General features: G+C 59.2%; 1 protein-coding gene across 1 annotated transcript in view; it reads right to left on the bottom strand.

Moving 5' to 3' along the window:
• TNPO3 (transportin 3) overlaps positions 1-14,893 on the bottom strand; it is a 75,944-nt gene that overhangs the window by 24,096 nt on the left and 36,955 nt on the right. The window contains exons 5-9 of the mRNA XM_075924792.2: positions 11,331-11,474; positions 7,984-8,159; positions 3,691-3,829; positions 1,656-1,802; positions 864-971 (exon numbers count right to left, since the gene is read on the bottom strand). Of these exons, the coding sequence (XP_075780907.2) occupies positions 864-971; positions 1,656-1,802; positions 3,691-3,829; positions 7,984-8,159; positions 11,331-11,474 (714 nt within the window). The remainder of the gene's footprint in view (positions 1-863; positions 972-1,655; positions 1,803-3,690; positions 3,830-7,983; positions 8,160-11,330; positions 11,475-14,893) is intronic.

The following is a 14,893-nucleotide window of genomic DNA, read 5'->3' as shown; positions in this document are numbered from 1 at the left end:
GGGGTAGAGAGCTGGTCACATCGGAGGATGAAGCAAGCCAGGGCACAGCAGGGTAGCACTGTGTATGATCCTCCCCACATCCTCCCAGCCCACTTCCGCAGCTCCCTCTGGAGCCAGGCTCTGCACCGACCCGATCCAGTTCTCCCTGCGAGCGCCGCCAGCCCCGGGGGGGTGGGATAGCGGGGGGTGTGCGTGGAGGGCCTGAAGCGCACCAAGGCCTGCGACAAGCCCCCGTCAGCAGCAGCTCACCCCGACTGGGGCAGGTGGGAAAAAGGGCCTACCCGCGGTAAGGTGGAGGGGCGGGTTCCCGCGTGGCGTAGGGGATGGGGCGCCCGCCTGGGGAGGACAGGGTCACGTGTTCGAGTCCTGTCTTCCCCGGGGTGGGGTTGGCTCAGGACAGGCAGTGCTGGGGTAGGCGGGATAAAGGGCCTACCCGTGGTAAGGTGCAGGGGCGGGTTCCCGCGTGGCCTAGGGGATAGGACGCCAAGAACCTTCCACTGCTGGGCACGACTGCAGCACCCCCAGCTTCAGCCGCAGAGAGGAAAGGAGCCTGCGACACGGCTTGCAGGGCATAGCGGGGTGACCGTGGCCAGACGTGCAGAGAGCCTTCCGAGTACCGCCTAAGAGCAGCACGCGGCAGGGGATGTGGCAGCCCAGGATCAAGCCAGAGGCGCTCAGCGAGACTCTAGGCCGGCACGGTGGAGGGGAGCAGCCACAGGGAGATCTCCGGGGACCGATCCGTCGCAGAACACGGACGTTACATCACCCCGCGTGCGTGAGGCCGCGCTAAACGCACCCAGAGCGACCGCACCCAGAGCGACGGCCCCCTAGCCAGCGGTACAGCAGCATCACCCGGGGCTCACCTGAGCAAAACATTCCACCGATCCCACCAGGAAGATCAAATCCTTCACCAGGTCCGAGACCCTCATGCGGAACTCCCCGAAGTCGTCCGTCTCCTCCGGGACACCCTCCTAGCAGAGCGAGGGGTGGAGGAAATGGGGTTGTAGAGCTAAGGGGACTTCCAGACCCTGATTAGCCCACCCAGCAAGGGAAGGGCAAGGCAAGCTATGCTCCAACTTGGGAAAGAGGCTATGCCGGATTGGGGAACTGCCCAGACCATGGGTGTGCCATAATGAAGGGCAGTTGGGGGGGGAGGAGGGAAAGATCTGGCCGGGAGGGGGATGGAGGTGGGGCGCTTACCTGGCACCCAGGGGCACACCTGGCTCCACGCCCCCTGCTGCTCGGGGAGCAGCGAGGGAAAAGCCTCCAGACCAGCATTCTGCCGCGCTGCCGTTCCCAGCTGGGGGAGGGCAGAGCCACTTCCTCCTCCCCCTGCCAGTGACCGAACCACGGGTGTTCCCGAATCAGGGACACCTGGATCGAGCCACCGTAAACCACGGGCGCCTCTCCTCCATCTCAGGGGACGGAGCACAGAGCGATGCCCCTCTGCCTCGCCCCACACGGGCTGCACTAGCGGGACAGACCCTCTTCCCGCACGCCCCAGGCAAGCTCCCTGGGAGGTGGGGGATACAGCCGGGACGGCTCCAGGAAGGGAGAGCAGGGCCCCGCGGGGAGGCAGTCAGGCGATCGTGCTCGGCCAGGGTGCCAGACCCTGGCACCTCAGCTGACGGAGGGAGACGAGGGCAAAGCCTTACGTGGTCGGGGTCAAGCTGGCAGTGTCTGGCCAGGGCGTGCAGGAGCCTCTGGATGTAGGCCTTGAAGATGCTGTGTATGACAGCGTCGTCCGTTTTGTACAGATGCTCGCCCAGTCGGTACCAGAAGTTGAAGGAAATTTCCACCACCTATTGGGAGAGGAAAGCCAGCCCTGCCTCGTTTTCCCACCGACACCGTTTCACCGCCGGCCTTCTGGGCCGGGCAACGGGTCCCCAGGCCGCCTAGGCTGCGGCAGAGACGCACGGGCGCTGCTCCCCGCTGGAGCCAGGCCAGGGCCCGGAGCCCCGACACGACAACAAGCAGCTTCTTTGGCTTCCCAAACCTGCAGCGTTAAGCAGGGGTTTGACGCCATCAAGGGGGGGAGTGTGGGCACAGGGCTTGGAGGAGCGACACTGGCTCGCCCAGCCTAACAGTGAGGACACCCCCAGCGGGGTGCGCTCTGGCCTAGCACGCAGGAACGCAGCCTCCCTCGGTACCGCTAGCGAGCCTGGCAAGGCTGTATGCAGTTCACTAGCTCGGCTGGCGCCACCAGCTCCTCTCAGGCAGCTCAAAGCTCTGTCAGGGGGCTCCCTGCTCCCCTGGGGAAAGAGAACCTGACTCGCACCCCAGAGCCTGGCCCACGCACGAGCGCTAGTGAGCGCGCTCCCCCAGCCCGCGGGCACAGCTCTAAGCAGACGCAAGCCTTGTACCAGTCTAACTGTGCCCACACCGGGGATGAGCCAGTAGAAGTCACAGAACACGAGAACCGGAAGGGACCTTGAGGCCATCGAGTCCAGCCCCCGGCCCTCACGGGACGACCAAGCACCTTCTAGACCATCCCTGCCAGGTGTCTGTCCAACCTGCTCTTCAATATCTCCAGCGATGGAGATTCCACAACCCCCCCAGGCAATTGATTCCCGTGTTTAACCCCCGGACAGGTGGGAAGTTTTTAATGTGTCAGTTAAAGAAACGGCACCTTCTGACTGACAGCCACCAGTCCTGCAGCACCCGAGACACTAACCCAACATGCAGATGGTGGAGTCAGCTTTCGTGGGCCGGAGGAAGCGGGCGGTATCCACGAAAGCTCCCGCCACCCTCTGCATGTTGGGTTGGTCTCTCAGGTGCTGCAGGACCGTTGGTTGGTTTTAAGTGTTTCCAGTCACCGACTAACATGGCTCCCCGCCCCCCGACTGACTGACAGCGGTCCGGTACCCAATCGGAATGCAGCGCAGACCTAAGGGGCCCGTTCGTGTTCGGACAGCCACACCTCGAGGCTAACAGCTCGCTCGCCGCCTCAGACTCGCTCGGCCCATTTCCCACTTGTCTCCTCAGGTGCGAATGGGCCCTCAGTAAAGGGCAGCGCACCACGGGGCGTGTGGGTAGGTGGTGAGGCAAGCAGGCCTGGCCCGTGACCTCACGGCAGGAGGGCCAACCCACGACTCCGTACGTGTGGGATGGGCGCCCAGAGCGGAAGAGAAGGGACACAACCGCAGCTAGGAACCGTCGGCACGACTGTGGGTCACCACGCGCTTCCGGGGTCTCCCAAGGGTGGGGGATCCGGGGAAGGGAAGAGGAAAGCTCTCCTCTCACACGTGGGATCTGGCTAGTCTGGGCTTCAAGCCACCCGCCAAAGCGTGCTGTGGGAAGCGAGGGGCGAGGAGGGAGAACCCACATACACCCAAACGTGGCTGGTACCAGGGCCAGCCTTACGGGTGGGCTGCTGCCCAGGGGGGCGCGGTCAAGAGGCAAGGAGTGGGGCAGGCTTGGGGTCTGAGGAACAAGATGCAGCCCCTAGCACACGAGAGGTTTAAAACGCCATCAGTCACACGGAGGAGGGACGTCTCCGGATCTCCTCCCTCAGGGCTTTCCGCCCCAGGCCTGGAGGAGTTCGACCGGACCTTCCGCACCACCACTTTGGAGCAAGGCTTTCCAGGCCACCGCGCACCGGCCTGACCCCGCCCCAGCAAGCTCCGCGACAGAGAAGGGCTTTCTGCTGTCCGACGGCGGAGGCAGCACGAGAGACCGGCCGAGCCCTACCTCGTACTGCGGGTGGCCCGCACAGATCAGCAGCAGCTCCAGCGTGCGCAGGTCCCCCAGCCCCTGGCCCGGCGAGCAGACGATTTTATCCAGAAAGGTCTCGCAGAGCTCGGTGAAGACGCGGCAGTAATTGAGAACCCTGGCGAAGGAAGAGAAGCAGAAGATGTGACCAGAGACAGTGGTCGTCTCACAGGCAGGGCACGCTGGCCCCTGAACTCAGGCACCGGGGGTCACAAGCAGGGTCCCCCTCAGACTTTCCAACCAGGAGTGCAGGGAGTTTTGGCTTGTGCATCAATATTGAGGTCACGGGCGCTGGTTTGGACGTGTGATACCAGGGCACCCAAGTTCTTAACTAACACTCTGGCTCTGTCTCTCTCGGCTGCCAGAGCAGAAACTCCACCCGTTCTCATCTGTGCAGCAGGTCACGTTCCCAGCCGCCGGAGCAGACCGACCGACCGTCCGTCCGTTCGCCCCCGCCATGGTCCCATTCCCGGCTGCCGGAGCAGACCGACCGACCGCCCGTTCCCCCCCCCGCCATGGTCCCATTCCCGGCTGCTGGAGCAGACCGACCGACCGTCCGTCCCTTCCCCCCGCCATGGTCCCATTCCCGGCTGCCGGAGCAGACCGACCGTCCGTCCGTTCGCCCCCGCCATGGTCCCATTCCCGGCTGCCGGAGCAGACCGACCGACCGTCCCTTCCCCCCGCCATGGTCCCATTCCCGGCTGCTGGAGCAGACCGACCGACCGCCCGTTCCCCCCCCCGCCATGGTCCCATTCCCGGCTGCTGGAGCAGACCGACCGACCGTCCGTCCGTTCCCCCCCGCCATGGTCCCATTCCCGGCTGCTGGAGCAGACCGACCGACCATCCGTCCGTTCCCCCCCGCCATGGTCCCATTCCCGGATGCTGGAGCAGACTGACCAACCGTCCGTCCGTCCGTCCCCCCCCGCCATGGTCCCATTCCCGGCTACTGGAGCAGACCCCGCCTCCCATGCTGTGTGGTTACATTAGCTACCCTCCAGTCATTTGGTACAGGGGTGACTGGAGCGATAGGTTACAAACCATACTTAGGACAGGTTGAACCTGTGGGCCGGCAACATCTGTGGTCCACCAGGACCGTGGATGCTGCTGAACCAGAGAGCGCCGGACTCCTCCGGCTGCGGAGTCCTGATGCCCCGGGGCAGCCTCTGGCAGAGCGCTGGCAGCCCGCTCTCGGCTGGCCATGGAGCTGGGAGCCCAGCAGCCCAGGGACAGGGGAGCCTGGCGATTTGCTAACAGATCCCAGGAGAGCCTGGAGTCTGTCAGCAGAGGGGCCGACCTCCCTTGGTCCGGCAAACTCCCTCCTGGACTGCTCAGGTCTAGTCGACAGGCACGTCCGCATCCCTCCTTAGAAATGTACAAGAGCCCCAACCCCGCGTCCAGCCCAGGGCCAGGGGGAAGCCCCGCTAACACCGGGCTGCACGCGGGTGCCTGCTTTGAAATGCACGAGCGTCCCCAGCGGGGGCTCCTGTGCATTTAAAGCCATGGAGCCCGGAGTCAGCAGGGGGGTCCCCAGTTGACCCCAGCTCCGCGCAGCATTTCAGCAGAACCTGGGAGTCCCTAGCCGACCCCAGGTTCCAGGGAAATGCCGTGTGGAGCTGTGCGGCGTTTTAAAGGGGCAGTGCCACACAGCTGAGCCGCCTTGGGGTTTCAAAGCAGCAGCACCACACAGCTGATCCCTGGCTCAGTTGCGTGACGCTGCTTTGAAGTACCCTCCCCCCCGCCCACTGCTCTCTCTCAAAGAGGTGGGGGAGGGAGGAGGTAGATATCGACTAGTCGACTAGTCCTTAACATCCTTAGTCAGGTCCCAAGGGTGCCAGACCAGGGAGGCCCAACCTGTAGTTCAGCAATTTCCTGACTTCCCTTGGCGCTCTTGGGTGATCATTATCCTTTGCCAGCGACCAATGCAAAGATTCATTTCACTCGGCTGCAGCAGCCTCGTCTTCCCTGAGTGCTCCTGTAGCCCCCCGATCACCCAGGGGCCACTGTATTCGGCAGGCTCCCCCGCTTCTGACGCACTTCGCACATATGCTGCTCTTAGGCGGCATCCTTAGCTGGCCACCCTCCAAATTCTCTTTTGGCCCTTCCTTACTACACTCTCCCACTTGGCTTGCCAGAGTTGATGCTCCTTTGCATTATCCTCAGCAGGAGTTGGCTTCCGATGTTTAAAGCTGTCCCCTTTACTCAGTGTTTAGCCGGGGTGGCTTTTTTGGGTCCTCGCTGGTTTGGGGTGGGGCGGGAGGGAAATGCATTTAGCCCGAGCCTCTAATGAGGTTTTTAAGCGCTCCCCTGCAGCTTGCAGGCATTTCACTTTTTTGACGGCTCCTTTCCATTTCCACGGCACAGTCTCACAGTTGCAGAACAGTTTGGCTCACTTACGATTTTGACTTCATTGGAGTCCCCGCTTCCTTTCACGGATAGTGCCACCCCCGTCTGGCACGACCTGCTCTCCCCTTCGGATATATTTTGCACCCTGGAACGACTGTATCCCACCCAGATTCTGTGATGCCTTTGATATCCAAATCCTTATTCAATATGAAGCGCTCTAGTTCGTGCGTTTTATTATTTAGACTTCTCGTGTCTGTGTACGAGACTTAAAAATCTGGTCACTTTTTAGCGGTCTGCCATTGCCTGACGCGACTGAATGGGACTCTCATTTGACTGTTTCTCATCAGATCGTCCCCATATTTTATCTTCCCTCCTTTCTTTACTAGGACCCAGAGAAACTCTATTAATAGACCATCCCCCACGGACATCTCTGTCCGATCCACGTGCGCCTCCGCACCTATCGGCTTTCTCCCAGCCCCTCGTTTAAAAAACTGCTCCACGGAGGCGCGGGGCAATGTCACATGATACAGAAGCACGTGAACCAACTTCATCAGCCTTGAGTTTCACAGCAGCACGTCACAGAGAGGGCGGCATTTGAGTTAGAAGGCAGGATGGCGGTCCTGGATAGGGATGTGAGGGACTAGACGACTATCCAATAAGCAAATGCTTATCAGATGGTCGATGCAATAGTCAACAAGACGCTACCCACCTCCTTGCTGCCTCTATCAGAAGTGGGGGGGGAAGGGGAAGGGGAAGAGGAGGGGGTACTTAAAGCGGTAACACCCTGTGTTAGGCTCCGCACGGTGTTTCAAAGTGGCAGTGCCGTGTGGAGCCCGGGATCAGCTGGCGAGTCCTTTCGCCTTTGAAGCATAGCAACAGTCCTAGGGTTTGCTACACTTCGAAGGGGGAGGCGCCCTATCAACTAGTCGAGCAGTCAATGCAAATTGCAGCGACTGTGATCAGCCAATTATTCTAAATTTAACATTCCCTCTTCAGGAAGCTATTTGAGGGGCTGAGCTGAACAGCAAAAAACCTATCCCCCATCTACCCAGCTTTGTTAGTCTGATTGAAGGAGAAAGATCAACGCCAAGACGACAGAGTGACGGCTGACTGCAGCACGTCACGTCTCCGTGTTTGCCATCTCGCAGCGCCGGGGACAGACAGCACCGCCTTCTGTAACTGACAGCACGCGGGCCGTGCACAGGACGGGGAGTTAACCCCGGAGTCCTAGTGCCAGTTCTAGGAGCGACGTGGAGTGTCATTCACGGGAAGTTGATACTCTGCCCTCTTTCTCCTCTCGCCTTTTATTCGGCCTTACCTGTCTGGCACTGTACGCTCTCGGATTGCGCTAGGCACCGTACAGGCCGGAGCAGCTACAGATTGGACCTCCCGGGTCCGGCACCCTCAGGCCTGACTAGTCCCTGATGAGGGATTTTGCTAGACCAGGCGGGGTCCTTTCTGCCTCCCCCCCGCCACTGGCATGCCCAGCCCTGGCCTGGCCACTGGCCTCCGAGCACCAGCCTTCACTGGGACTCTCTGGTCCTGGAACATCCATGGTCTGGCAGTTCCGATTTAGGTTTAACTCGTACCATAATAAAACCACCAAGAAGGGCTCCTTCCAGAGCGGGACAGACCCCTGGCACCGGAAGTGCCATGCTGGAGTTCTGCAAGGGCTGTTCTCCCCTCCCCCGAAGCCACCCCACTTCCACCCCGGGTGGAGCCCATCTTCTCCACCCCGAGAAGAGCATCAGCTGAGGGTGGCACCTGCCCGCCACCGCTTGGGCCAACCCCCACCCCGATTCCAGGCTGGTGTGCTGACGGCCAAGGGAGCGCCCTGACTCAGCTGTCCGGCCTGCAAGCAGTCGTGCGCACACGCCCAGCTGCCGACCCGACAGCCCCGCCTGTGCCCCGCGCAGCTCATTTGCTTACTTGTCTAAATCCTCCCGGGCCACCGCCATGTGGTAGGCAGCCTCCAGCGTCAGGACCCCCTGGAAGAGCTGCAGCGCCAGGGGCAGGTTGGTCTCCACGTTTTCAATGGCGTAGAGCGCCGAGCACACGCAGTCCGAGGCGGCCTCGTGCAGGTTGGAGGAGGTTTTGTCTTGGCGCTGCGGGGCGGGAGGGAAGGAAAGGAGCCAGGTGACCGGGCAGCAATACGAGAGGCTGCACCTAACGAAGCCCAAATACCAAGTCGTGTTTCTTGGCGCCTTGCTCCGTCCATACCACCTCTGTCCCCCGCCCTGTGCACCCTGCTGCTGGAGGGTACAAATGAACGGCCATCTTAGGGCTGAGGGAAAAGACGTACTCGCCCTTCCTCCTTGGGTGCGAAGGGGGGAGACACCCCTCTAAGGTGCAAGTACAAGGCTGGTTTTATTACTCAGGCCTGCTAAATATTCCTGGCCATTGTGCAAGGCTCATTTCACAGAAGGTTTAATAGCTCCGGCGGGGCCCGGGGCAATCAGGGAAGGAGGCCGGGCTGGTGTCCTACAAAGGGCGCAGGCGGCGAAGAGCAGCAATACGGCGCACACCTATAAATGCCCTTTCACAAGAGGATCTTTAAGCATTTTGCAGACATCACATAATGAAGCAGCACAGTCCCATGTGAACAAGGAGAGGGAGGGAGGAACGAACTGCAAACACAAACATTCACGTGACACGCAGGCTAGAAAGCTGTGTACTCAGAAAACCCCCGGAGGATAACAATGTCTCCTGCCACGTTAACCAGCCTTGTTTCATGCATGACGCACCGGCTAGTCCTCTCTCCATTACTCAATGGGAACCGTCATGTGCATCGTTCTTTGCTTAGACGATCATGCAACAAATGCAAATTAAGTTACCAACATTAGACAATACTTCACCCAGGCAACAGGGCTGAGCGAACAAAGCAGGAGAAACCTGTTCCATTGGGGAATTTCTGACGGGAGCGCTGAGCTTAGCTCTTCAACCTTCAAGGTGCGTTCATGCAAGTTTCTACATTTAATTTTCCTGTTTTACTGGCGCTCTTTGGGGTTTCTGCACATTTGGAGAGAGAACAGCTGACGCAGGAACGTCTGAGTTCCAAGTGTCGGAAAAAGGAGGGACAAAACCGCTGTACTGTGCAGGAACAAAGTATCGACTTAAAGGTTCAGAACTTGGAAAATCTTCAGCCACGTTTGCTTCTTTGAGGACGGTTACACGACCAGGCAACTTTCACATTTACTTTCAAGGCTGGAAACCACCAGTGTGCTCCAGTCCCTCAGTAGGCGCACGCCCCCCAGTCCTAGGAGGGGAGCCCTGATCCTCGGGGGCCGGATCCAGGCAAGCCAGGGGCCACATCCGGCCCCCGGGCCTGAGGTTCCCCCATCCCCACTGCGCTTCAGCCTTGTAAAAAGCAGAGCCGCAGAGAGGATAGATCCCAGCACTGGGCGCTAACCACGCTGCGGCTCTGCAGTTCCCCCATCGACTAGACGATGGAAATTGCGCCGACTAGTCGATTAGCTGATTAAATGCCATTTAACATCCCTAACCCCAATATCACCCTTTCCTGGCCGTGTCCTGGATCAGCGTACTGGATTTACTGAGCCGCTCCTGGCCCGTCTGGGGATAGAACAGCTGAACCCCAAACTAAATCAAGGGAGGGTTTGTTGCAGCGGGGCTTTCGACAGGAACACAGCCACAGAGCACAGCAAGTCCAGGGCCGAGGTGGTGTCTTCACACTCGGCTTGAATTTCAGATGTTCACAGCGCTCAGACCGAGGCCTTTTAAATGCGGCAGGAGAACAAATTCATGGGTCTTGTCGCTGTCTGACCAGCGAGCGGTTGGAGCGTAGGACGGTGGCCCCGAAAGGTGCGGGGTTCTCCCTCTTCCGCAGTCACTCCAGAGCAGGGGTGGGGAACCTCAGGCCTGGGGGCCGGATGTGGCCCCTGGCTTGCCTGGATCCAGCCCCCAAGCCTCAGGGCTCCCCTCCTAGGACTGGGGGGCATGCACCTACTGAGGGACTGGCGCGCACACAGTCTACTAGCCCAGTCCCACTAGGCTCTGGTGTGTGAGGGGAACGTGGGAGGGTCTTTCTTCTCAGTCAGGGGCCACGGCAGTGAGGGGTTGGGGGGGGGGGGTTGTTTTTTGGCTTCTCACTTGTGTGCGGCTCCCGACTGACTTTTCTGTGGGTCAGTAGCCCCCAACCCAAAAAGGGTTCCCCACCCCTGCGCTAGAGGAATGGAGGGTGGTTTCCTCCCCAACTCCGGGAACCACGGCCCTTTGCTGTCCAGTTCTGCCTCGAGAGGGGTCCCACGTGGATGCTCCACATTTGGTCTTGGTGCCAGGATGTGAACTATCCACCGGGACACCCCCTTGAAGAACTCCATTACGGCACGAGGGGAGTAACCTTCATTTCTCGCACTCGCCAGGGGCTAACGAGGGCGTCGTCTACCTTCCACACGCTTCCCCCCAGCCTGCTCCCAAAGAACCTTCGCCATTTGCCTTTACGCTCTCTGACCCAAAAGGGAACCGGACAGGACTGGAACTTCAGAGAACGCAAACATCGCCCCTCCTCCACTTCCCTGTCCAGGCCCGAGGCCTGGCCGGATTCAGCATGCTGTGCAAGAACATCTGCCCACGTTCCAGGCATGTCTCAGGCCAGCGACGGCAGCCGCTGGTGAATTCGGGACCTCCCGTGCAATCAGAGGACACACGTAAAGAATTCTTGTACCATTGGCTATTACCAAGCTTTAGCCAGCTGGGCCTGTCCCGATTTTCCAACGCCGCTAGATAGCAAAGAGCAAGGGAAGCTGGGGGGTTCCCAGCCACTGGGCCAGAACTGGGCTCTTGCTCATTGAGATTCCTGGGCTCTGGCTGCCATGTGCTTCTCCGTGCTGCCCGTTCTGGGCCGTTTCAGCTGGAAATGGAGGGAGCACTAAGGAGCGGGCCGCGGGGAGGAGCCAGCGTGGAGCTAGGAGCACAGATGGCTCCGAAGGTCGGCAAGGGCTGGCTTCGGGTTCTTTGATTTGGAGGGGGAGCAGCAGCATGTTGCGTTCTTTCCAGTGAACGAGGAGATGGGACGGGCCTCGTGCTTAAGGCAGAAGGAAGGGCCCAGCAAGGGGAGGGAACGCCTCTCCACAAAGGCCCCCGAGGAGCGTCACCGTAGCATGCCAAAATTTACAACCGGGGCCGGGGGGGTGAGGGGAAACGAACCAGCACGGGGCAGCTGAATTTCAAAGGCTTGCGTTTTGCGTCTGGGAAAAAGCAATCGCCGTTCTTCCCTGGCGCCGGGCGCTCCCGTGGAACCCAACGCGAACACTCACCAGCACCTCGAAGAGGAGCGACAGTAACTTGCTGTTGGCCATGAAGTTACTGTCCAGCACGCCCAGGTTGAACCAGCTCCCCAGGCAGCGGAAAATTTTCATGAGCATCTTCTCATCGTTGCCCGCTTTCTCCACACAGGTCATCTAGGGCGAACAAGGATGGGTTAGCGACCCGCTGCCACCATTCTGTTTCCACAAGCACGGAACGAAGGCCCTCCCATGTACCACACGGGTCTGGCAGCCGTGAGCAGAGAGGGGCCGCGTTTCCAGGCACATGGCAGCCACTGCACGACTGCCGCAGGACGATCCCCCTCCCGCCAGCGACACTCCCCTGCCTACAATCAGACTCTCGAGAAAAGGGTGCGGGCAGAAACAGGAGCCACGTGCCGTACGCAGACGAGCGAAGGAGCATCGGAGACGGCTTGGGCACACACCCTGCCCAAACAGACAAGCCCCCGTGCACCAAGCACACCAATTGACTTCCTCAGCAGTGACAGCGCAAGGTGAGAAAGCAGCCCGGAATATTTTCACTCGTCCGCGGCACATCGGTTTCCTGCAGGGCCCCGTCTCGAAGAGGGACGCTCAGCCCGAACAAGCTCCGTATCTGCCAAGTTATGGTTTCCTTACACTCACTGCTGCAAGACACGCTCGCCTGGGCCTGGAAGGGGGAAGGTGGCTTTCGGGCCAGACAGATGCCAGTCGGGACGCTGGCGTGCCACAAGAAATTGGGGAGTTATTTTGGATCGTGGCTGGGCGCCCTCAGCCCTGGAGAAGGGAAGGCCTTCCGTTCTTCAGCAGCAATCCCACTGACAAGGTTAGGGCCAACCTAAATGAGGTCCCCTCGGGTTTTGGGACCCCAGCCCACCCCATCTCCAAGGAGAATGGAGCCTAGTGTTTCACCGCACACCGTAGTGTTTCAAGGAGGTCATGCTTCCCGACCACTAGAGAGCCTAGCAGCCCTGTCCATCATTACAGCCTCTACAGGACTCCAGTAAAGCCCCTGTTGCCGACACAAGCAGGGGCCTACTAGCGCGTGGAGAAGTCGCACAATTTGCACGGGTGGGTCACGGCGTAAATAGTGACCCTCGCAGATGTGTCACGTGGCCTGGAAACTGACTGTCTATTCCGCGATGAACCCAAGAAAAGCGTGTGTCTTCTCCACAGCTCTCAAGCTAGGGGCCCAGGCTCAAAAGTGTTGCTCCCTACTGCTGTGCTGCTGCTGGGGGTTGCGGTGCCTGACGCTGCGGGCAGAAGAGCAGCAGCAGGAGCCAGGATGCCCAGCGCTGAAGGCGGACTGGAGAGCTGCAGCTGCTGGCCGGGTGCCCAGCTCTGACGGCAGCACCAGCCGCCAGCAGCTGCAGAGAAGGGGTGGCATGGTACGGTCATCCTTACTTTGGTGCTGCAGTGGCACCGAGTTAAAACCTGGGCACCCGGGCAGCCGCTACGGCTCTCTGGCTCTGCCTTCAGAACCAGATTTCCTAGGGGAGAGCAGATTCCATGGACCTCAACACGATTTTCACAGCTGCACATTTGGTAGATCCCTAAATATAAGTAACTAGCGGTTAAATCCCAGACAGACACTAGGGATGTAAAAGCCCATTTAATTGGTTAACCGGTTAAACATGTTTAACTGATAGAAGGGTGGGCAGATGGGGGGTCACTCCAGCCTGGCTGGCCCCCCGCCTCCGACAGTAGATACTTTGGCTGGGCTGGAGTGCCCACTATGTGGTGGTGGTGGTGGGGGGGGACGGGACTGCTCCGTGTCCCACCAGTTAACCAGAATGGGTAACCTCCCCCATTGAGGGTAACCATTCACATCCCTAAGCAGGCAGATCGATTTCATGTTGCTCTTCAGGCAGCTGATTCAAATGCCCACTCTGGACTTTGCAAAGGAAAGTCTGAACATAAAACCATCCGCAGATGCCGAGCGCAAAGCAAACACCTGGGCGCAGCCTGGCTAGCAAAGCGCACACACGACGGGCTGGCCCAAGAAATCGGCAGCCGCAGTCTCTCGGCAGCAGACATCTGCAGACGATCCATGCGCGGAAAGGGAACCACCTGGGAATGCCACTGCGCCCCCATAAGCCGCGTTTCTTCCAGGCTTCAGGAGGGTCATCCTGGTGGAACATGCTCCGATTCCACCTTTATGATCCACCGTCAGCTTCTGCCTCCCTCAGGCTTCCTAGATCATCTCTACTGAGGCACTAAGCAATCGGAGCGATAAGCTTGCTCATCTAACCCACTCACCAACAGCCGCCGGCCTCCCCTCTCTTCGCAGAGACAGTCCGAGGCAGCCCGAGCAAAAGCAGCAGCACTCCGCTTTAGGGGTAATGTCTCTGCGGACCCCTCGGCTTTAACCTACAGCAGCTAATTCTAGTACAAGCTCGAGGGGCCTGTGATGTGACCACGATGGTCCCTCCAGACGTTAGGAGATGTCCGGAACCTGGATTAAGGCAACTGGTACCATGAGAAATGGGCTCTCCGTGGCCATCTGTATCCAGGCAGGTGCGCTGTCTGGTGTGGGGTGCGTTTCGGGGGTGGGGGAAGGGCACAGAGGAAGAGCAGCGACGTTACTGATCTGCCTCGGAAGCATTAGATATTGGCCACCATTGGGCATGGGACAACTTGGTGGATCAATGTTCTGACCCCATGTTGCCGACCCCGTGCACATGTATGGAGGCAGGTGCTTTGAACTTTGAACCTGAGCAGTAAGCGCTCACTTCCAATTGAAAAGAAAAGAATTCAGCTTGTAAAGCCGAACACAGGGATACGAGGGGGCCGGCACGCTGACAAAGGGGGGGTGAGTACAGTGCCGGGTCAGACCACAGAACGCGGTTAGGTCCGATATTACTTATACTCTGGGGGGGGGGGAAGGGGATTCCATGCCAAAAACAAACCCTCTCAGCGCAGTATTTTAAAATGCTGCAAAAATCAGCATATGTGTGTGTGTTAATTAAACAATAGAATCACGCTGGTTTCAGTTATTTTGGTAATTTATTTCAGCTACAACACAATGGATGGAGAATGGGAGTGAGAAGAGCTGGAGGAAATCCCCAACCCCCTGGCCTAGCAGTAATGTAGCCAGGGTTGACCTTTTGAGTTATAAGACAACAAAAATACACGCGGCCTAGGGATGTGAAGGACTAGTCGCTCCCCCCCGCCTTGCTGCCTCTATCAGAGGCAGCAAGGGGGGAAAATGAGGGGTACTTCAAAGCGGCAGCCTGGGTGCAGCTGCTCCATGTGGCGCTGCCGCTTTCAATGCCGCAGGGAGCCCAGCGTCAGGCTCCTCATGGCATTTCAAAGTGGCAGCTCCGCATGGAGCCTGGGGGTGTCCCTAGCTGACCCTGGGCTTCGGCACTTTTGCCTCTGAAATGTAGCAACAGCCCTAGGGCTGTTGCTACACTTCAAAGGTGGAGGAGCCCTATCGATTAATTGAATAGTCGATGCAAAAATGGATCGACTATTCGATTAGTCAGTTACCTGATACTTAACATCCTTAACGGGACCAAAAGACAGGCCTATGCAGCACTTTAAAGACTAGCAGGATGGTTTATTAGGTGATC

The sequence above is a fragment of the Pelodiscus sinensis genome, chromosome 1 (genome assembly GCF_052426305.1).
Source record: "Pelodiscus sinensis isolate ZL-2025 chromosome 1, ASM5242630v1, whole genome shotgun sequence".
In the NCBI taxonomy this organism is placed as follows: Eukaryota; Metazoa; Chordata; order Testudines; family Trionychidae; genus Pelodiscus; species Pelodiscus sinensis.
Note: the sequence above shows the minus strand (reverse complement) of the source record. Positions and strands in the feature narration are given on the sequence as shown.